Below are 22,934 nucleotides of genomic sequence, written 5' to 3' on the forward strand. Positions count from 1 at the left end.
ACTGTTTGAACTCATTAATGCCCCAAAATATCCAACACAAAACAGCTCAGGTCACTCTGATATTACTGGTGCTAAGCACAGTGAATTAAACTGGCTGGCCCACACATGAACCACCTCCCACTTCAGGGCCCACACGAAGCCTTGGCATCTGTGAGCATGTGGCAGACAGTAGCTGTGCTACCCCTCCAGAGCCAGGGTCATGCTATCCATTCTGCTCTAGGCCGTTTCTACTGCACTCCCACAATCCCACCATATGCAGAGCCCACTGCCACACTCCTTGATCACTGAGCCAAATTAATTCTGAAGTCATATTGAGAGGGAGGAAAAAAAACAATGTAGAAATGAGCACCAGAAACATGGACATGTGCTTGACAAATCTCAAGTTTATTTTTCTCTCTGCACAGATCAGTGTTACCTAACTTTACTCACATTTTATGGTGCAGGGGACAGAAGTGATTACAACATTGTTCAAACAAGCTGCAGTTCAGTGGGAGATTGGGATCATTCTGAGTCCTGGATCCCAGACAGTCTCCATGTGTTGATGATCTGCAATAAAAAAAGAACTGCACAGCCAGCATTTCCAGTAGTTATTTGTAACACGTGCTATCTTCACAGCATCTCCACGGGAAGCCTGCTTTCCTCCCCAGGCATCACAGCATTCACAGCTGCATTCAGATGCCAAGCAATCACAGTCAGCGGCATACAAGAAGTTTTAAGACATAATACCAAGATAGAGCTAACAGAGACAAGAAAAGAACAAATGGTAAGTTCTTTTAAGTCACTTAATCTCATGTAGATCAAAATCTAAACACAGCTTAGCAGTAGAACGGGAAGCTGGTCCTAGAATTCACGTGTCCCAGAATAAGAGGGTAGATTCCTGGCCTGGCCAGCAGTGCCTGGAGTCAGTTTGCTACTACACTAGCAATCACCACTTGGAAAAAGGAAACAAGATGTGAAGCCAGGCAGCTTCAGCACTTGGTAAAATGACCAAAAATCCTGGTTATGGCCAACAGGAGACCCTTGGGGATACTGTGCAAAACCAGATCGTATCACTTATCACAGTTGCTAGGAAGCTCTGTGAGGAGACAATGATGTGTGGCATGGAAATTTTACTGTGTGATACTAAGAAAAGAAAAGGGAATCACTTAAAGCATCCACCCAGAGCACATAGTCATGCCACATTGGCTGCAGTGCCTGTCACTGTTCAAACACAGAACAGATGAAACCAAAACCATAGTCTGGGAATGCAAAAGCAGTTCCCTCACCAACAAGGAGGTGTCTAGCAGTGGGCACAAATTTGGAGGCAGCTGTAGGGCTGCTGGACAGCATCTGTACCACTGCTGAATTGTTCAGAAATGGGTCGCTAACATAGCATCAAAGGAGTCAAAACTCCATTTGCTGCATCAGATTCCAGTCTGCCCTACAAAGCTCATCCACAGGGCATGGAGAGAAGCTGCAACTCCAGCATCCACAGGGAATGACAGAGGGAAAGTTCAGACTCACTATTAGAAGGGCTTTTCCAGTCTATCTGCTCTTCCTGTCTATCCGGTCTATCAGAGTCAGTTACTGACTGGCTGCCTCTGGTCACAGAGCTGGGAGGGAAGAATCCTTCCTTGTAGGGATCCTAAACCCCATCAGAGCTAGGTAATAAGGCTGTTTAGAGGCAATGTTGCTGTTTTCTTAGAAAGAGCAGACAGTCAAAGAGCAGCCAAACTTCCTAGCAGTATCATGAAAACAAACGAAGGCTATGACTGACCCATTTTCAATCAAAAGGAAAACTCTGCTTTTGTTTCCCATTTTACCTTCTCCCTTTGACACATCTCTTAGCAACAGCTTTGGTTTGCAATCACGAGCCTGTCCTTGTAAGGAAAAGCAAGAGCCCACTAATGAGTCAAATTTATCACTGGGAAAAAACTCTGCTGGCCTAATTACACCAGCTACATATTTGACCCATTATGTTAACCTTCCCCTGCTTCCTCCACAATTCAAACATCTTTGAACCTTAATCAGAGCAGCAGGGAGAAAGGGGTAAGAATTAAGAAGAGCCAGAAATGCTATGGTTTTATGTCTCCCACAATACAAAACTTGAAGCCAAAGTGAAAACACATGCACCTGCAGGGGAGATGCATCAGCACTGGGTGCAGAATAGCCCTGATTAAGTCCGCTCAAAACCATGCATATGAGCACTGGAAGGATGCTTGAAGGACGCCCATTTACAGCGTGGCACCGGGAATGTAAAGCCAGTCAGCAATGGCAGTGGGCAGGTGCGTCATGGCTTGCAGCCTTACCCACCAATAGGTTTCCATGGGATTGTAACGGTTGTTCGGGTGTGTGGAAGTGAGTGCATCCGTGATGTCATTCAAGACCAAAGACATGTCCTTCAGGCCACTGTTAACGAAGGACTTCATCAGGGCCACGTGGCGAGTGAAATATGCCCTCCCATAGTCCTCCCGCACAGTGTCACTGGCCCCATTCCACAGCACATCAGCCTCCACGTCGATGCTGTCTGCAGTCAGGATTCCTGTTGCTGCCACAAAGTTACTGGGCTCAATAAGGATGACTCTGACACCCCAGCGGTACATCTCCTGCCGGAGGCAGTCGGAGAAGGCCTCTACCCCGAACTTGGAAATGCAATAGCAGGAGCGAGACGGACTCGCCATCCGCCCTAACATGCTCGTAACATTCACCACACGGCCTAGAGTGGGAAGAACAGGGAGAGAAGATCAGCTGGCTGTTTTCAGCTAGGAGCCCAGGACTGGCTACAGTGGAGACAGCCAAAATACCCCAATAAAAGCTGTTTTGTTGGATGATGGTGATTTATAAAATCTGAAATTTCTGAAGTGTGATCAAATTCCCTCTGAAGGAGCCCCTATGTCCTAATTCAAGCAAACCTAGCTCCTGCTCTCACCTCCTACATGGATGGCACACATTCCTGCCTCTGTGTCAAAAAGAATTTATGAAGTGTACAAGACATTCCCATCTTCCTATCTTCCAGGTAGGGCAGTACCTAGATCTTCTGAGGCCATGAGCTATGTGCTCTTATCTCAGTGTGCCCCACTCCTCCATCCCATTGGGGAAAGGTTACAGGCTGGAAACTGCATGACACAGTGTGAGGCCGTACATGCTTCCTGACTGCTTCTGTAAGCACAACAGCTCTGCTGCACCCACTCTGCCTAACATAGCTACACTGCTTCTTGACCCAAGTTGGATGGTGGAGAGCCAGCAGAGGTTTCCCTGAACCTGCAGCATCAGCAGTGCAGTTTGTTCACCTACCTGGCTCCCCAGGAGTGCCTACAGAGTTATGTGGCTGAGACAAAAGGAGACGATTTAACATGCTGTTGTCTATGGGACAGCAAAAAGCAAAGTATCCTGACTTCTGCCAGCAGCCCACGTCAGCCCAACTGCAGAGCTCTGGCAGTTCATGACAGATCATGCCTTGTCCAGGGGCAGTGACAGCAGTGGTCACTCTTCTGTGGACACTAGGTCCTTCCCCAAGACAAAGATACCTGCAATTAGGGTTTCAACTGCATTTACAAACAGGTCCTTAAAATCTCATCAGCTATTTTTGCAGAGAGGATTTTCACAGCCATGGAGCACCGCTCTTCTAGTGCTTGAAATTTTAGCTGAGAAACAAGTGGGCGGCTCTGCTCTCTCATCCCAGACTTCCTAAGTGCAGCTCAGAGGGCCTCCAAGAACCACATATTGACTTGAGGGGTAAGTTGACTTTTGTGCAACTTACTCATAGGGCTTATTTAACAGGTACTTACTTTCTGGAAATAGTATCTGAGAAATCCTCTCAGTGTAACCTCTTTCTGTCCTCACAGAGCTCACAGCTGTGCCAGCATACTCCTACACATGCTAAATAAAGAAGCCCTTCAGAGTTCTCCTCGTACATGTCCTTTTTTTTTTTTAAATAAAACAATGACTTGATAATACTAAGACAGTTTAAATGGCTCTGTTGCTGCTGACTCTCATTTACTCCACCACTACAGTGTGGCAATTAACTGCAAAATGAGTAACATGAGGGCGGTTGTCCAAATTTAAGTACCTGGTACCACTTTGGAGGCAAAAAGTATCATAGGCCTGGCCTCCAATTACTGCTCCTAAAGCTCTAGGTGTCCCACAGGTCCTGTGGGACATGTGCCATGCCAGCACGGCACAAACATTTCTGAAACTCTGGGATGTTCAAGACAGCACCTGCTTTGTAGGTGCCTAGACTGCCCTGCAGTGTGACCAATAGCTCCACCAAATCCTTACACAGCATGTCAAACCTTGCTGTCTGCTTTGCTTGTATGCCTCAGATACCAAACCCTCCCCCACTGGGCTGCACAGACATTCCCCAAAGTAGAATCTGATCCATCATTTTTAAACACCTGTCTTTGTTGCACTGCAAAAGCTCTCTGGCTCTTGCCACATTGCCCAGCATGTACCTTTAGCTCTGCGAATAAGGGGCAAGAAAGCCTTTGTCACTCTCACGGTGCCCCACAGGTTGATCTCTGTCACTTCCTTGTACTTGTCTAAACTTGTGAATTCCACCTCTCCAAAGGTTGAGACGCCAGCATTGTTCACCAGGCCCCAGAGTCCTGCCAACAAACACATGGTTAAAGAGTGAAACAAGGAAGAAGTGTCAGAGAGAAGCAGCTTTCCTAGATGCTCTGAGTAACCCAACTCCTTGACAAAGATCTGGGTACTTTTGTAGAAAACAGTAGAAGACAAAGTCAGAAAGGGGAGGAAATGGGCTCTGGGACACGAGAAATGAAGCCATCAGGGCTCATTTGGTGCTCCAATGGTAGTAAAGCATGACCCCCATCAGCACTGCCTCCATGAATGCCTCTGGCCCTCTGGCTGATGCTATGTCTGTGTTTTGTATGGTTGGATATGGCTGACCCTACCCTATGCCTCCTGCAGGTCCTGGGTTTATCTTCACTCGGCGACTATCATGGCTCTTACAGTTCAGAGGTGGCTGGATTTTCTCTCAATTTCATAAAATAGAAGGAAAACAGCTTAAAAATATTTTGAATTTAAGTCCATATCATGACTCTGGAGCGCACATGATACTGATCTGTAGGTTCACAGTCCAATGAAGCCATTGCATGCCTCATCATTCACTCCCCAAATAGCCCCACAGGGATTTGCAGAGCCAAAGGAACAGTAACAGGGTGCCTGCACACCCTGGGACTAACCTTACCAACAGCTCCAGCTCAAGGCCAACCATGCCACAGACTATGCCTATCAATCCTTTTAACAAACAGCAGAGATAGAAGAAAGGCACTCTTGGGATGCCCATCAAGCTGAGGCAAGCTATCTTTGTTAAAAATAGAAAAAGATAATAGCATTTTTTGGAAAGGCTTTCAACCTGAAAGTCTAACTTGGAAAATAACTTTGAAAATACTTCTGAAGTAGTAAGTTAAGTCACATCTTGATTTCATTGCACAAAGTAAGGGAACTGGTTACCTCAGCAGCTCCTGGTTTAGCCCAGACAATTGACTTCTCTCAGGCCTAACTGTAGAAGAATATGGAAAACATACCAACCTTTAAAACAATTAGAATTTAAAAATGAACCTCTACTGTGCATGCAGTCCTGTCAAGATTAAATTGGCTGTACTTGGCAAGAGCTTCTGCAATGAATCTTTTATATGTCTAGAACTCAGCAGGCCACTAAGGATTTGACCATTAAAAATGATTACTGCATGAGTCCCAGCAGCAAACACTTGCAGGACTGACTCCATACTTCGTGAATTTGTTGAAGCAAAGGACTACACAGCCACAAACAGCAGTAGGACCAAACAATAGAAGAATCAGAACAAGTTATCAGAGCTGCTCCTCATTAGATGTCCAACCATACCTAGAATGGTTAAGGTTGGAAGGGACCTCTGGAGATCATCTAGCCCAACCCCCCTGCTCAAGCAGGGTTACCTAGAGCATGTTGCACAGGATTGTGTCCAAGCAGGTTTTGAGCATCTCCAAAGAAGGAGACTCCACAACCCCTCCAGGCAACCTGTTCCAGTGCTCTGTCACTCTCACAGGAAATAAGTTTTTCCTCATATTCAGATGAAACTGCATGTGTTTCAGTTTTTGCTCATTGCCTCTTGTCCTGTCAGTGGGCACCACTGAAAAGAATCCGGCCTCATCCTCCTGGCATCCTCCCTTAAGATATTTGTATACACTGATAAAAAAAATCCCCTCTCTTCTCTTCCCCAGGTTAAACAGGCCCAGTTCTCATAGCCTTTCCTCATAAGAGAGATGCTCCAGTCCTGTAATCATCTTTATAGCCCTACGCTGGACTCTCTCCAGTAGCTCCTTGTCTCTCTTGTACTGGGGAGCCCAGAACTGGAGGCAATACTTGAGATGTGGCCTCACCAGGACTGAGGAGAGGAGGAAGATCACCTTCCTTGACCTGCTGGCGAGACTCTTCCTAATGCACCCCAGGATACCATTGGCCTTCTTGTCCACAGAGGCACACTGCTGGCTCGTGGTTAACTTGTCCACGAGGACTTTCAGGTCCTTCTCTGCAGAGCTGCTTTCCAGCAGGTCAACCACTAACCTGTACTGGTACATGGGGTTATTCTTTCCCTAGGTGCAGGACCCTGCACTTGCCTTTGTTGAAATTCATGAGGTTCCTCTCTGCCCAACTCTCCAATCCGTCCAAATCTCTCTCAATGGCAGCACAGCCTTCTGGTGTATCAGCCACTCCTACACCTCTGTTCTTACTGTGCAAATATTCAGTCAGAATCAGGCCCCTTTCTACTCTGTGACCCTTTTTCTTACCACTGAAAACATACAAACACAGGACTGGGACGGAGTCTTCGGGGAGTTCTGACATTGCTATCACAAGTACCCACGTCATGTCGTTCTGTTGATAAACGAATCAAGCTCTCTCTCGAACTTTGGGGGCTGTTTGCCCTGCCTCTGCTCCACAGCCTCCCTGCTCTGACGTCTGGAAACCTTTTAATAACTTCTGGCCTAAATTTATTTGTGATCAAATAACAACTATATAATGTACTGAACATGGTCCTCTAGGCAAATTGCAGCTTTCCACAATGGCCAAATAAATACTGATGGAATTTACCCTCCTGATGCATTTAAAAAACAGCCATGTGCCCTTGCTAGACTGACTGTCCATTCTCATGATGGCCCTAGTAACCTTCCCCTGCCCCATTCCCAGAAGAGTTCATTTTCCCCTGAATGCTGATGACAAGCAGCGTATAATGGTCTGGAAAAGGCCATGCTCTACCCAGTGACAACAGTAAATTACCCACTCCTTCCTGATTTATCCCAAAATAGATTTTCCTGTTCACCTCTCACATAGCTGGAAAAAAGCCGGCATGGTGGTAGCTTTATTGTGATCAGCCCAGACCCACTGTTTCCCTGCATTTCTGTCTCTGAAAGTGGTGAATACTGCTTCGCTAACTCAGTTCATTGGCCTGCAGCTCTATTCTCCTCTAGATCCATTGTTTCTGGATTCCAGCCAGGCCACTATGGCCCCAGAGACTGTTTAGGATAACAGCTAAGTGATGACCTGCAGCAAAAGTTAAGAAAACATTTTGTTCACCTACCTTCATTTTTATTTTTATTATGTTTTCTAAATGTTGCAGTTGGATGATGCTGCTTCCATCCAACATCCCCTACTTGTCACTGCTGCACTTACTGAAACTGCTGGCTTTAAGGGGTCAACATCACTCTGAAATCCATGCTCTACTAGCTGGCAAAGCATCTCAGCCTGAATTAGGTCCCCAGTACTTCTTCAAAGCAGGCTCTAATTTCTATACTCTATACTCTAATGGTGTAATTTCACCGGTAAAAAGAAGCTAAGCAGAGCAGGGATTGGCAGGGATTTACCAAAGACCACAAAGAGTCCCCAACTGAGTCGGTAGACTAGTTCTTGGTTCCAAGTTTTTCTACAACCATTTCTCAGGTAATTAAGTTAGATTTAGGAACGTTTATGAAAAAGTGATTTAAAATGGTTCATTCTTCTTGGGATTTCATTACTAGTCGATCAGGTCCTGTTACATACAGTACAAAGTGCTGATAGTTACCTGGTCACTGGACTGTTTGCAGGACCGTGATGTGTTTGTAGAGCAGAGCCTTATCGTTATTATTTCTTTACTGTGAACAATACAGCGGGAACTGGATAAGATCAAAAGCAAACAGTGGCACTCCCTCAAAATGAGTTTAGACTTTAAGGGTGTATGCAAAGCAGAAAGAGGTACGAATGTGTAACAGAAGACCTATTCTGCACTAGCTTCCCTGGAGCCACACTTGGTGTGCAACAAGCACTTCTGTGCAAGGCACTTCACTCTGCATACCAAGTACTTTCCTGCATCAGTTTATTGGGCACTGCTTATTGGCAAGCTCCAAACATCAGTCACACATTCCTGAAAAGAAGTGTTCGCTGTGCTGCACACAATGCTGCAACAAATAATGAGAAGGCTCTCAGAGCCGGAGGGACAGACCCAATTTGTTGATCAAGGATGCTAGGATGCTATTCCTGCTAGGCACAAGGTTTTGCAAACACTGCTGCATCTATAGAAGCAACAGAGCTGATCCCCTGAAAATCAGTAGAAAGAGCTCTGTGCTACTGCTGTTGCTGGGCTCTTTAGGAAAAGCTTGAGAAGCTGTGAAATGTGTGATGAGGGTTGGATGACTGTGTAGGAAGAGTCATGCAGAGTGAGCATGTGTGGGAAACAGAGCCTTGGTTATACTTCATATGCTTGTTTTAGGAGGAAGGGTATGCTCACATACTTTGCGTGAAGCTTAGAGCTACTGTTACTAACTTTACACTTGCTGTGAACAAGGACAGCCCTATGGCAGCTTCACCCTTGCCTTAAGAGGGGCAACCACACTTCCAGCCACACAACCTGCAAGTCCTAGAGCCACAGCTGTGAAGTTTGAGTCCACTCTCAGCCAGGGTCTGCAATCACTGTTCAGCCTGCTACTTGTACACAGGCTGCAGAGAAAGCCACATAAGGCAAAGAACCTTACAAACTCAGTGCCTGGGAAGAGGTAAGGAAGCATGTCAGGCTCTGGCTGTAAGCTCACATGCCACTGCTTGGTCACGCACAGGAGGAGATACCTGAAGCCCAACACAGGAGCCAAGCCATGCTGCAGCAGGTACACGATCAGCCACCCATTCCTAGGCACCTCTGCCCCCTTCACATGTGGAAGTCAGTGGAGGTGTGGACATGGGATACACAGCATGAGCAGCACTTGGGGCTGCATGTGCTTTCACAGACTGGCGCTAGAACACTACTTTGCTGTGGTCCCAGCCCCCTTACACATTGCCAAAAAGGAGGAAAGCAGGCAGAAGGGACTCCTGTCATCTTTTACATGTTTCTAGGGCCCTTGGACTGGGCTTACCTCTAAGGTAAGGTGGCATGTGTTTTAAGGTGGTCTAGGCTGAGCCCATCCTGGCTGCTGCCTCATGCTTCTGTGAGCTTGTTGCCACCTTTTTTTTTTTTTTTCTCCAGGAGGTAGGGTTAGAGCCTTAAGCTCTATCAAGTCCTGGTTTCTTCCCACATGGCTGGCATGTCAATGGTAAACCAGTTCTCCCTACTGACCTGAATCCTGCACTGCCAGATAGCCAGTCACACACTGTCCCAGGCCTCCTAGGCTTGGTAATCACGTTCTGGCAGTGCAGAGAAAGAACAGCCTGGACAGAGGAAGGACTGCTCCAGAGGAAGGTCTCTGTGAGCACACTAAAGAACCAGCTGGCTGAGGGAGACAGAGATTCCCACAGACCTTTCTCTGGCTCCTTCAAGTTCCTCTTCACAAAATCCACAGCTTGATCCACTTCCTGGTCACTGCACACATTGATCTGCAGCACCATCATGCGATCTGACTTCATGTTCTTCAGCTCCCTGGCTCCATCTCCGTTCTTATCCTGCTCACCAAAAACAAAAGAGGTCCTCATAAGAGGTATTAGCAGCAGTAATGCACCTTGAGGCCAAGCATATTCAGATGGATAAGAAATAGGGGTTATTAAAATTGCACTTGGAGGCATACAAACAGCAAACAGGCACATGAGCCATATTAACCAGGTGCAGCTGATGGTTAGCTTCCTATTGCCTCCAGCACAATTCCTACATCTCTGTTGCTGACCTGCTGCTTTGAAATGGCAGCAGAACTCCTCCAGCTTGCTCCCCAAGTGTAGGGTTACACAGCTGTAACAGAGCCAGGTACTGTGCCAGCCTGGGACAGCCCTGAGGTACTCTCTACTGCCCTAGTTTCCATGCTCTGCATGTAATGCAAACATTTTTACATGCATCAGAGTCAGATCTTTTAGGCTTAAAAGCAAAAAGCTGAATACTTTCCTCACCTCATTCCAAAACATTTCCTGGTTTCTGATGAAATACTATTGTCAGATCGCTTTGAAAGAAAGACATTAGGAACACCTTTGGCATAACTGACAGCGAATACATCTGATGCTACAGGACACAACAGAAAACATTTAGAGCTGAACCTGCGAAATGATAGTTTGCACAATGTACATGAGTGTCCACATAGTGGACAGCAACCACACATGGACAAAGTGACAGACAAGCGGCATGAAGGGAAGAGCCTCTGGCTGAGAAAGCAAAGAGGCATCCTTCCTCCCCACTAAAGGAAACAACACGATGGCTCCCCTTTCTTTCCTCTTTTCTATCATGTCCTTCACTGTCTACATTTCATGTTGTAAGAAAGATATGCAAATGTTTAAGTTTTGGGGAAAAAATAAAATCAAAAAATTTCAGCCATTAATTTAAATTAGAATAGTGAAGAACAAAGTAGAGATTAGCCATGTAGCTCCGTCACAGGCTCAAGATTTAATTCACCAAATTACTCCCTGCATCATAGGCTCTGTTTTACTAGGGAGGAAGAAGCTATGAATTGGTGAATCACTATGCCTAGCTGCCACTCTTCCTTTAACACTTGATGCTACCTCCCACACAGCAAGGGCAAACAAGGCAAGCAACACTCCCACAATCATCTGCTCAGCTGCCTCCATAGCAAGGCTGATGTAAAAACTGCTTAGCTTTTCTACGTGTATCTCCAATTATGTAGCTAATGAATATGGTAACAAGTTCCTCCCTCCATCATCAGTCCAGTAAACAATGATTTGTGATGAAGGAAGAGAGCCAAAATTCCTATCTCAACCTTAAGCAAAATAGGATAATTCTGTTATATCAACATATAATTAATCCAGAGTTATGACAATAGGAATGAATTTCTGCCCCCCAGCTGCATATCATTTCACAACTGAACTACTTCCAAATATCACAAAAACAGAAAATAAAGATTTAAAGCTTGCTAATGCACACCACAGTTCTCATCTAGCCACAAAGCAAATCTCTAAAATTAGCATTAGAAGTAGTGAATGAGGTAAACATCAAAATATTATATTCCTTACAAAATGCGTGAGGACCATATGATGCCTCCCTCAATATATTTCTGGAAGATGTTCTTGCAGCCTAGCTGTGAGCTACATAAAGTACCTTTCCGCTACTTAACAGTGAATAAAGTGGAGCAATCTGGTTTGTAAAGAGAGATTTACTGCATCTATATTGGGAAGGGGAGAAACTGTCTGCACTCAAATATTGCTTCTCATTTCAGAGCCCTGAAGCCACCTTTCCTTACTTGTTATTTCCTCTTGCATAATCCTCAGAACAAGCACTTCAACCATTTTTTGCAAATAAAAGTCATAGACCAGCAACTTAAAAATCCAGTATAAACTGTTAGTACTGTTCATATCAAAGCAAAGTTTCCCCTTTGACCAATGCAACCCAATTTGCAAAGTTACTTTCTCAGATATGAATGACTGTTGACAAAACACATTGATTTTGGGAGACAAACTTCAACACAAAATATTAACTAGAAACATTTTTCAGAGTCACAGGAACCACCACCTCAGCCACTTCTTAGGAGGTTTTTCTGGACCTAAGAGTTAAGAATTTGTTTCATAACAGATGAAGTGGCCATATATTTCACAGAAAGAAAGAAGTCAACAACTTTTTATTTTCTGGGGGCTTCAGAGGCTATAAGCACATTCACAGTTCAGATATCCATGTGGTACTTCCTCCTTGTTTTTTTTTCAATGGTAGTTTCACTGGCTAGAAAAGTACCTGGAGCAGTTTACCTAAGAACAGCAGGACACAAGACTGTGACCAGACTCTATTATTACATTTCTTCCTCACACACAGGCTAGTTCCTCTACCCTTACAAGTAATCCCATATAAGCTGCCACTAGAATAAGGTAGCAAGATTTTGGGCCTGCTCTGTTTCCGGTTTTCTGTCTGCAACGTTGCACTACTATACAAGTGACAGGACTGCAAGGACTAGACAAATCTGAGTGAAAACTCAGGACAGGGTTAGCATAAGAAAGAGCCAGCCCTGCAGAAAGTAACGGGAGGTTGGCATTCAGGGCCACCCTAGTTACACTATCATTAAAACTCTCCTGGAGTCAAGCTGGGCTATGGCATACGGCCCCTAGCATCAATTGGGGGATAGAGCACAGCACACCCTTTTCACAAAAGGGCAGTTTGCACCTGAGGTCTGTGTTGAGACTAATCCAACTATTAGATCCCAAAGGTAGACTCTTGCCAACCCTGAGAAAGAGAATCATCTGTTAGGACTTTTCCAATTCTTTATGCTTTGATTCAGCATGGTAGCACTCAGACCTTCATTTCTCCTTAGGCACAACCTTTCCGCGACCCTAACTACAGCAGAGCATGCGAACGGCTTAGCTCCCCACTGGATTGCTGCCTGCTCACTTCACAGATGCGTACGGTCTGAGGGCACAGCTGGCTTGTGGCCCTAGGTCTCTGCCATCTCATTGGAAGAGGAACATCTCATGAGAAGACAGCTTGGGGATGCTTCTGGCACAGAGAGCTTCTGGCACAGCTGCCCCAGGGAGCCAAGTCTGCAGCATTATGTCCCCCTCAGGGGGCTACAGGCTGGGAGGCTGCACAGTTCCCAGCCCAACATGTTCACAGACCTGAGCCAGGCTTGGTGTTTGCATTCCATCGCCCATCCACATGCAGAAGGGAAACATGCTGGGGATCCATTGCTTCTGCTGGTGAGTCCCAAACAACATTCCATGGGTCACCAGCCATGCAGCAAGTCTCTCCAAAGGTACCTTTAGTAGAACTTCACTATCTCCTGCCCAGTTACCTCACTTCTCTCTGTTCTCCTGCCCTTGCAGCCCTGTAACAGGCTCTGGCTGGTCAAATCCAGCCTCTATTGACTAGCAGGGCCTTCTTATTGGTTTGGAGGCAAGCAGCAAACAAGCCCTCTCCACCTAGCTGAGAAGTATCACTCAAGCTTTCTGCTGCCTTCCTTTCCCTTCACTCATTTTATCCTGTGCTGATTCTGGGGATCCTGATGCAGCTTGTGCTAAGGGACAGGCAGACCACACAGACTTGTAATGGCCTGAGCTGTGGCTTTTATCCAGGGAAGCTTGTGAGATTCAGCAATAGATCTCAGCAAGAATTTGGGTATCTGCAGTGAGATTTCAGTGAGAACCAAGAAGCCATAAATATAATGCTGAAAAACCTCACTAAGCAGCTGCTTATCCTAAATGCAACCCCCACAGGCACCTTGTCATTGTGCTCAGACTTTCCCTTTTGGTTGTGCCTTGGCACATCTGGAGCTGGCCCAGCACTTCATACCTACACCCACATCCACTCCTGAAAACGAGGTTTCCCCACCCAAGATTTCTGAAGAGCTCAGTCTCATGGGCTCACACAGATCAAGATCAGGCACAGTACATTTAAAGGTGGTGCTCTCATTTGAGAGAAGAGACAGAGCCCATTATTACAGGCTCCCAGCCTTAAATTATCACACCATCCTCAGCCAGAGGGAGTGCTCTCGCAGGGGCAGTCACACTCAGCCTCTGCTGAGGAGTCGCACTGCTAGGCAGCAAACACTTCAGAACAGCAGGGCCATAAAGACTGCAAAAGAAAACAAGATTGTGCAGTCTAGTCATTAGGGTACTCACTGAAACCCAATCTATAGATTTTCTGCTGCATATTAATCTGGTTTCTGCACGCCCTTCCTGTTGTTAACAGAGTGAATGATTAACTATCCTTTTGATAAGAACTTTCTCCTCTCTTTACTCTGTCTTCTCCTTTTCAGTTTAAATAATCTCATTTTCTTTCAGTGTTTCCTCACAGGTCTTATTTTCTAAACCTCTTATCATTCATCTTAGAATTTACATATATCTTTCCTAAAGCATAGTGTCCAGAACTAGACACAGTGTCCTAGCTGAGGTCTTACCAGTGTTGCATAGAGACTTGGAAATAACTTTCCTGTGCCTGCTTCCCAAGGTAAGATCTGCTCTATTTTGCCGCATCTGAATGACTCATTCAGTTTGCATTCCCCTATCAGCTCCATTTTCCTTTCAGTCTTGCTTCTGTCTAACCACTTGTTCCCATTTTACATTTCCTAAGCAGAACACCCCACACTTGTCATTACTAGATTTCATCCAGTTGATTTGAGTCTTTATGTGATCTGTAAACGTCATTTTGAATCCTAACCTATTCCACAAAAGGCCTGCAATCCTCCCTGCTTGGCACCATGTCCATCTTTTTTGCAAGTAAATTTTCCATTCCAGGGGCACTTCCAGGGAAGTTTGACTACTTTTTAGGGCAGCAATAAGACAGTAGTTCCATGCTGCCTCAAAAAGCCCTTGGTAATGGCTCCTGAGGAGGCCCAAAAGGAACAGTGTCAGTAATTTCAGACCAGATTGGGGACCACTTCAATCTAGTTCACTGAAGAGTACCAGACTGCCAGGGACAGAGCTGAGCCTTCCAGGCTTCCCCTTCAAATATCCTCCAAGCAGAAGCACAACTTTTCAAGCACCTATTGGTGACAGATACACTTAGGCATTACACTAAGTTTGCTCATAAGAATATCATGAGCTACTGTGTCAAAACCCTTATTCAAGATACACATTTACTCCTTCCCCTTTAATCCCTCTGCCACTTAGCTTATCACAGCATGAAATTAGACTGATATGGCACAGTCTGTTCCTAGTAAACCTATAGAGGCAGTTTCTATCACACTCTGATCTAGATATGTATAATTACTGTTTAATGTGTTGCAACCTCATCCAAAGAACTGAAGGTGAGTAGCCTCACTGGTAATTCTAGAGGTCTGTCTCCCTTTGAAAGGGAGATATAGCATCTGCTGTCTTCCAGTCTTCTGGGAAACCCCTGGCTTCCATACATTCCTGAAGATATTACCTGTAGTGCAGAGATCACTTCAGCTCACTCTTTAAATGCTCTCCAGCACATTTAATCAGGTTTGCTGGCTTGAACACGTCTATTTATGTAAATATCCTCTTTTCTTTTCCATCCTGTAGAGCATAAAAAACTACCTCCCTATAAAACCAGTTAGCATTAAACATCTAAACACAGTTTATTCTTTTTTTTTTCAGTAAGATTAAAGAAAATAAAACATTGACTATTTCAGGTTTTTCTACACTTTATATTCTTCACTTTGTAATTCATTTCCTCCCTCCTTTTAATTCTAATACATTAATAGAAACTACCCTTTGGGCTCACTTCTTGCTAAATGAAATATTGTTTGCACTTGATCCTCTCTAGATCTGCCTCTGCCTGCATGCAGTATTCTTGTTATTTGTATGACTTTTATTTAATGGACATTAAAAAGCTTCTGATGCACTTGACAAGGTGTCAGTTTGCATTCAGTGCAAGAGCTTTCCATGACCACAAAGTACTCCAGGGATCCTTCAGTTCTCAGCATAAAAGCATGTAAGTAAGTGATGACAGAGTAACTATGTGAGAACTTACAGCCTGGCATCTGCTCCACAACTAGCTTCATACCTGCTCCAACCCTGCAGTGAAACTACAGCAGCTCATTCTTCTTTCATGACAGGGTAAGTTTCCTTGTAATTGCCATGAGTAGTTATATGCTGCATCTTTAGCTATACAGCATGTGCCTAACTTCCTTTATCAGCAGTAATCACTCAGGTGCTGATAACTTATTATTTGCAATAAGAGCTCCCTGACTTTACTGTTACTTCCTGCTTCTTTTGGAGTCCATTAGTCTTTTCTGCAATTACTATATGCTTCCTTTTCTTGCAATAGATGCTCGGAATCTGAAATAATTTATCTGAAATAAATTATCTAAATTTATCTGAAGTGCATTCTACCGTCAGGCTTTTGGTAAGTTTCTCCTCATAAAAATTTAAATTTTCTTGCTAGTATCTCCCTCAGCCATCTAAGGCTGTTCCATGGGGACACTGGCCGTCCCAAGAACCACGGACAGCGTTCTGCTGTATCACTTCTACATTGCTTTACCACTAGGTCTTGTCCCTCATATGCACCCAACAGCAATTAAAAAAAAACCCATCAAACAACAACATCAGCAACCTCAGAGGAAACCAGGCTCCCAAGCAAAATCCTGGGACACTAAGTCCAGGTCTCCTGTTCACAAAATCAAAAGCAAGCTCACAGGAAGTTATAAAAGGTAATACAGATGGGGAGTAATACAGATGGGGAACAGTACAGAGAGAAGCATATTTGATATCTGCCAGGTAGCACAGCACAGAACAAGAACAGTCATATCCTCCCACTCTCTACCACTTCAGGATAAAGTGGTTAGTCAATCTCCTGAAAGCTACCTGTGAATCAACTATGACTGCTGATGCATTTTCCACTTCAGCATATAATTTAAATAGAGATCACAAAATTGTTGGCTCTGAATTAAGATGCCACCAGACCAGATGGGTGGATACTGAGGGCTGCCATGGCATTCTGGGACAGGTAATCCTGTGATGAAGAGGTAATCTGTTTCTTTGTTAAAATGAGCATATGAGGCTCATTTAGGGTACGCTTAATTTCTTTATATGGCTTTAAACTGAGTTTGGCCCTCTCTGCTCAGCACTAATGTGCTGCCTTCTGAAAGAGTGCTCTCAAAATCATTCCATCCACTTTTCTTTCCATCCCTTACACCTGCTGCTCTGCAAGGTTAGTGTTTGACTTGCTATCACAACAGATACAGACATCCCAATGTAGTGTATGATGTGATTACAGAAGGATTTATAGAGAGTCCATATGGAAATTTCCAAAGAGTGGCAACTTTCCAACAGTACTCTTTTGCTCTCAAGTTACACAATACGTCAGCTGATAATAGTTTCCCCTGTTGGTATGGTGGAAGAATGTAACCTCTACTGTGATCAGGCAGGCAAGGAATATTACCTTTCATGCACCTTCATGGTTCTGCCACAGTACACCAAAATCCGTGGTCACTGCTCTCTGAGTATCTGTGCTAGAAATAGCTTCTAGTCCATTTAGGTAGAAAAGGTAAAGCAAAAATATTCAAAATATATTTTTTTCTTTTCATTTGTTCATTTGGGGGCACTAAAAGCCATGACTATTATGCTGCCAACTGAATTCACTTATTAATCTTCATTTATTTTCTCTTTATTTTGGCTTAAGGAAATATGTCACTTATTTCTCAGCTCTCCTGTGTTTGTGCTGCTCCCTCAGGTATTTTAAAAGTCAGAGCAGAATGCAGATAATCTATATCCCAGAGTTTTGGAAGAACTGGCATATCGAAACACAAGCTTAAGATATTTTAAATTAAATTTAGCAGATGGGTGCCCAATCCCTGTAGAATTCCAAAAGCAGCACCTGCATTGAAGGAAAAGAAAAAAGACCTGAGAAATGAGATGCCAGTTAGTCTGACACTAATACTACGTACAGCTCTGGAACCAGTGTTAAAGAAAAGAATGAAAGATACCCACCCACTGCACCTCCCACAGACTGTGGGAGAGGGAAGCTGCAGATGAAGCGGTTATTAGTTGAGAAGCACTTTTCTCCAATCACAGAAGAATTTTGATCAATATTACTACTTACCGCTAGCAAGCATCCAGCAAAAACAGTGAATCCCTTTGCATGAAGTTGTTTTGCTAAGGCATGTCCAAAACCTTTGTCACAGCCTGTTATTAGCACTGCCTTCCCTGCAGCCTGTGTGAAGAAAGACAGAAATATATTATCAGATACTGCAATGTTGCAGGCACCAGCATGCATCAGAGCAACTTGTAGTCCTGTAATCAGGGCCAGATAGCATTTAGAAAGTACCATTCGTGACTAAGGGGAGATACGGCTGATATCCAAGCTCTCCCTAAAGCTGAGCTCACCTAACCTGAGCTATCTGAAGGATAGCTGTTTAATCCAGGTTCCCTGTAAAATCTGCAGTGAAAGGCACCTACTAAAAACAGGAATTATCCTATACAGATGGATGTCTAGAGAAAGCAGAGACAGCAAGCTCAGACCTGATGCATAATTTTGGACAAGCATCATTCCATATACAGCAAAATCTTAAATGCAATCAAGTCAGGTCATAATCTCCTCCTAAATGCAATGAAGCCAGGTCACAATCTTCTCTAGCTCAGCTCCTTGCCACATTTATGATAGCATTACAGGCATAAATGACAATTCCAGGTACAAGTTGCAATCGGCATGTACCTGTCTGCATGCTAACTTCACTACAATTTCAGGGGAGCTACTGCCAATTCCACCAACGTAAACAAGATGAGAAGATGCCAGTGTAAAAATGCAAGCAGCTCACAACTATTATGAAATCCAAAATTTAGCCAATCACTGATTTGGAACAATTTGCATTGCCTTGATACAGTAGCTGGAACAGAACCTCTCTCTTTCAAGTATCAGTGGCCAGAAACTGAACAGAAGCATTTCAAAAGTCAGCGATCTACCAGCTTCAATGCATAAGAGTAGCAAAGAAAACAACAGAATGACAGTATGGTGTTTGTCTGAACTGCATAGCAGATCTTTTAGCTGTAGAGTGATTCTCTTATTATTTGTTCTGTATCTACTCACATTCTACGCAGTGCTTTCCAATCTGTATTTTAGTGATTCAATAGAGCATGCAAGAACACGACTATAGATTAGAGTGCTTCTGAAAATACTGCAGTCTAACAGGAAAAAAATTGTATCTAATCCTACAGTTCTCTCCTACATTATTCTCTTCTGACTGACCGATAAATTGAGAAACAACTTGATACCACATCTGGTACGATACAACAGGCTTGTAATAGCTTCCAAAATCCTGAAGAGAATCCTGTACTGCAACCCACTGCACATTCACCTTCTTTCTTTGCTTGGGGACCCTCTCTCCCCTGCTCTGTTCACCGCAGCTGTGAGGCAATAAATTTGTAACATTTAACCCAGCTAGCAGACACCCACCTGCAGGGCTCTAGACCTCTCCAACTGAAACCATTATCTGTCAGACAATAACACAAGGTAGCAATAAAGATTTCAAGAATGCAATAAGGAAGTGAGGTCACTTCCGTCTCTGTGGAAACATCTGCAACTAATACTCTCTTTTACTGCACTAACAATGTCTGGAATATAAACACTCAGATTTTATACTACGCGTGCATGAATTGCCCCATTTTATCTGAAAAGTTGGCTGGACAAGCAAGTGCAATTTCCAGTGCTCTAATTTCTTGTTTTGCTGACATAGGCAGTAGTGAAAGGGTAATAAGGAATAATTGCAGGGTGATAGTGATCAGAACAGTTACTGCATAAACACAAGATGAATTTAAGCAGACAGTAATAAGCTACACCCTGTTCTGTTCTCCATCTCATATTGAAGTTACTGTTTTCACAGCAGATGCAAGATTTGAAACTGAAACTGAGCTGACTGAAAGTATATCCTGAATTTAACATATGATCATCCATATGAATTCTGATTCCACATTCAGACAAGAAGCACCCATCTACAGGCTAATTATCCTAATACTGTAAAGGTAGCTACAGATACTAAAGGGTTTAAGATAAGTGAGAATTAAATATACACTGCTCAATACTAATCTAATTTACAGTAACACAACTCCAAGAGATGGAGATCAAGTATGAACTAGATCACTGAATTTGCCAAGGTTACGTCCTCCTACATCAGTTCAGCAACCTTTAGAGATGAAAGGATTTGACTTTTTCTCCAGCTCCTCTCCCTTATACCTTCTGGTTCTGAAACCTGAAGACACCTGACTTCCAAGAAGTATAGGAATCAAGCAGAAGATAATGAGTTGTGATTATTTCCAAAGACCAATACAGGCAAATGGAAAAGATGCACCACCATAGTCAGCTCTCTCATCAGCTGGGCTGATAAGGACAGAGCTCAGCTGCAAGAAATACAAGAAATAAAGGAAGATCTATTTACAAGTGGTTGAGCTGTGCACCTAATTTTAGATCTCAGCAGCTGGTTTGCTGTCTCTGATTGAACACACACACACACACACACGAGGTGCTTGGAAAATCCTCTCAAGTGTCTATAATGGGCAGAAAAGTGAGGAACAATTTACAGTATGAAAACATTCACATGATTACTTGCTGTTATCCTAGTTATTGGTAACAAAAGATTTGACTGCAGTGGTACACTTCATAACAATAGATTGAAGTCCCAGCAGCAGTAATATGCATGCAAAGAAAACTCAAGGGATGTAATATATCTCAGATCACTAGCTGCCTTTATCTTTGTGAGATGCTTGTTGGGAGAGAACACCCTAGGATGACACCAGGGAGTGATCCCATTTCCAGAATACACATTAGCAGAGACCCTATCCTAAAAGTCTGTAAACACGGAGAAATCCGATCATCCTCACCTTTTGAAAATGCCCAAGAGGTCTCACATCTTTTATTCCTAGAATTTTTTAAGGGTCACTCTCTTACAGCTTGCAGTTTAACACAGCAGTAAGACAGACACGAAAGGCTCCCTACGCAAGCAGAGAGGATCAGGTATCAGTGATATTAACCAACTTTTGGGGGAGAGTTGCAGGTGCTTCACTCATTACTGGTCAAATAGTGCTCTCAAACAGGAAATACTACAGGAGAAACTGTACATATATGCAGTGTGGCCAGGGCACCTGAGATCCGATGACGCCGCAGAGTAAGTTCTTGGATTGAAGGGTTGGTATGATACCTCCATAGGGTAATACAGTCTGCGTCACTGCTGTGTGATCTGTGGCACTTGAACAGCAATACATGCTCCATATAGTTCAAATAGCTCCAATGAGATCAATTATTTTTAATTTGCCAGCAGCTCAGATGTATAAATGTCACTAATTTTCCTAATGGGATGTGATTACCTTCTTAAACTGTAGAATTTATTTTACTCATGCAGATGCTCTATCAAAATCATACACTTCAGCTGCAAAAGAGGCTAAGTTAAGCACAGTTACTTTGATTGCCTCTTTGCCAGCCTGTCTGGGTAATTTAGGAACCCACCATGCTTGCCTAAATTCCATGTTCTTCCACTCTGTGTCACTTGTTTTACAGATCCTGTTTCCTTTGATACCCTCCCAGATCATTTACTTGTTATCAAGCAGATCAATTTTAAAATAAGAGCAAGCAGTTATATAGTACACTTTGCTGGTTCCTTATTTCCACAAGTCAGGAACTTGAGGTTTGCAATACCAGGAAAAGGAACTGAAAATACACACTAAAGAGAAGCAAATTTCCTACCTATAAAATTCCTCATCTATAGAGCATCCTCTAGACACAAGTTTCCCTTTTAAAATTTGGATCACCTGAATTACCAACTTTTCTGTATCTCTGTGTGGAAACACAGCCAAGAAAAGTTAAAGCACAAGAAGCTAGGTGCCAAATTACTGCTGAAAAGCTGAGCTATCACAGCTGAAAGGTTTCCTAAACCAAAGGCTAGTAGCCAAACACTGCACTTCTCTTTCAAGAGGCTGAAGCCACAGATGACTGCTCCCTGCATCTCTGGAGAAGGCAGTAATGCTGCACTTCTTCAGGCAGCCCTACCTCCAGCCACTTCCCGTGACACCAAAGGCAGACTGCCCTTGGGAAGAGCCAGGTGCAACAGAGGCGGGAAACACTGGAGGAGCAGGAAGGATGGGGGAGCAGCAAAGCAGGAGACTGCAAACAGTATGAAACCCATCTGGCCATTTCAGAGGGGTCTGGACTCAGCTGGAGGCCCTGTAACAAGAACATGCTCAGCTGCAAATTCCTTCCAGAGCCTGCTGAAAGGTTGTCTGGAGCGTAAGCAAGGACTGAGTTTGCTCCAACCCTGTGAAAGAACCCCAAACATTTCATTTTTAAAGGGCTTATAAAAGGAAACTGGTTATGCAATTCCTTTCAGTTCATAAAGGTTTTCTTTTTTTTCTCCCTTATACTCATTTCCAAGTTTAGAATACGGGAACTAAGCCCATATCCCCAAGATTTCGTGAATTTTGTGAAGAAAACCCACGGGTTTCACAGAAGCAGGGAGGTCGGCATTACAGCAACGCAGCCTACTCAAACCCCTTCAAGAGGAGCTGCCAGACTCCCGAGAGCCGTTTCGCGGGCCAGCGCCGCGCGTCCCTCCGCAGCTCCGCTCCGTCCCCGGCGGTGTTCACGTCAAGCCTTCGCTCGCCCAGCCGCGATGCGGGAGCACCGCCCGGCGCGCGCTGGACGCGCGTCCCTGTCACGGGTGCTCCACCAAGCAGCTGCGAGGGCTGAAACGCCCCCGCCGCCCCCGCCTGGCCGTTTAACGGCCGCGCGGTTAAACCACAACCGCCGCCGCCGCCCGCGGCCAAGCGAGGCGGGCGCCATTTTGTGCCGCCGGGCGCTGCTGCCGCCGCTGCCCGCGGGCGTCCGGCCCGCAACCCGCGGGCAAGGGGGCACCGGGCGGACCGAGCTCGGTCGCGGGGCCGGCTCCGAGCCCCCGGTACCGGCGGGGAGGTCCGTGCCCGCCGGGTCGCGCCGCGGCGGGCGCCCGGCGAGGTGGGGGCGAGGGCAGGCGTCCGGCGCCGCGGCCCCCCGCGCCCTCCCCGGCCCTTCGCCGCGGTACTCACGGGCAGGGCGCGGCGGCGGCGCGGCAGGAGGCGGCGGGCCAGGCGCCGCCCGCCGCCCGCCAGCAGCACGGCGCCGAGCGCCAGCAGCAAGGCGACGCCGCGCATGGCCGCG

At 44.9% G+C, this 22,934-nt stretch overlaps 1 protein-coding gene across 1 annotated transcript; it reads right to left on the bottom strand.

Annotated features, from left to right (window-relative positions):
* Window positions 1-363: 363 nt before the first annotated feature.
* On the bottom strand, window positions 364-22,927 carry LOC134144266 (D-beta-hydroxybutyrate dehydrogenase, mitochondrial-like). The gene is made up of 5 exons (XM_062583051.1): window positions 22,823-22,927; window positions 17,859-17,969; window positions 9,739-9,880; window positions 4,431-4,583; window positions 364-2,695 (listed from the first exon to the last, which is right to left on the bottom strand). Exons 1-5 carry the CDS (start codon window positions 22,925-22,927, stop codon window positions 2,214-2,216), a joined length of 993 nt encoding a protein of 330 aa, XP_062439035.1. The 3' UTR covers window positions 364-2,213.
* Window positions 22,928-22,934: the final 7 nt, after the last annotated feature.

Source organism: Rhea pennata, chromosome 9, assembly GCF_028389875.1.
Source record: "Rhea pennata isolate bPtePen1 chromosome 9, bPtePen1.pri, whole genome shotgun sequence".
Classification (NCBI taxonomy): Eukaryota; Metazoa; Chordata; class Aves; order Rheiformes; family Rheidae; genus Rhea; species Rhea pennata.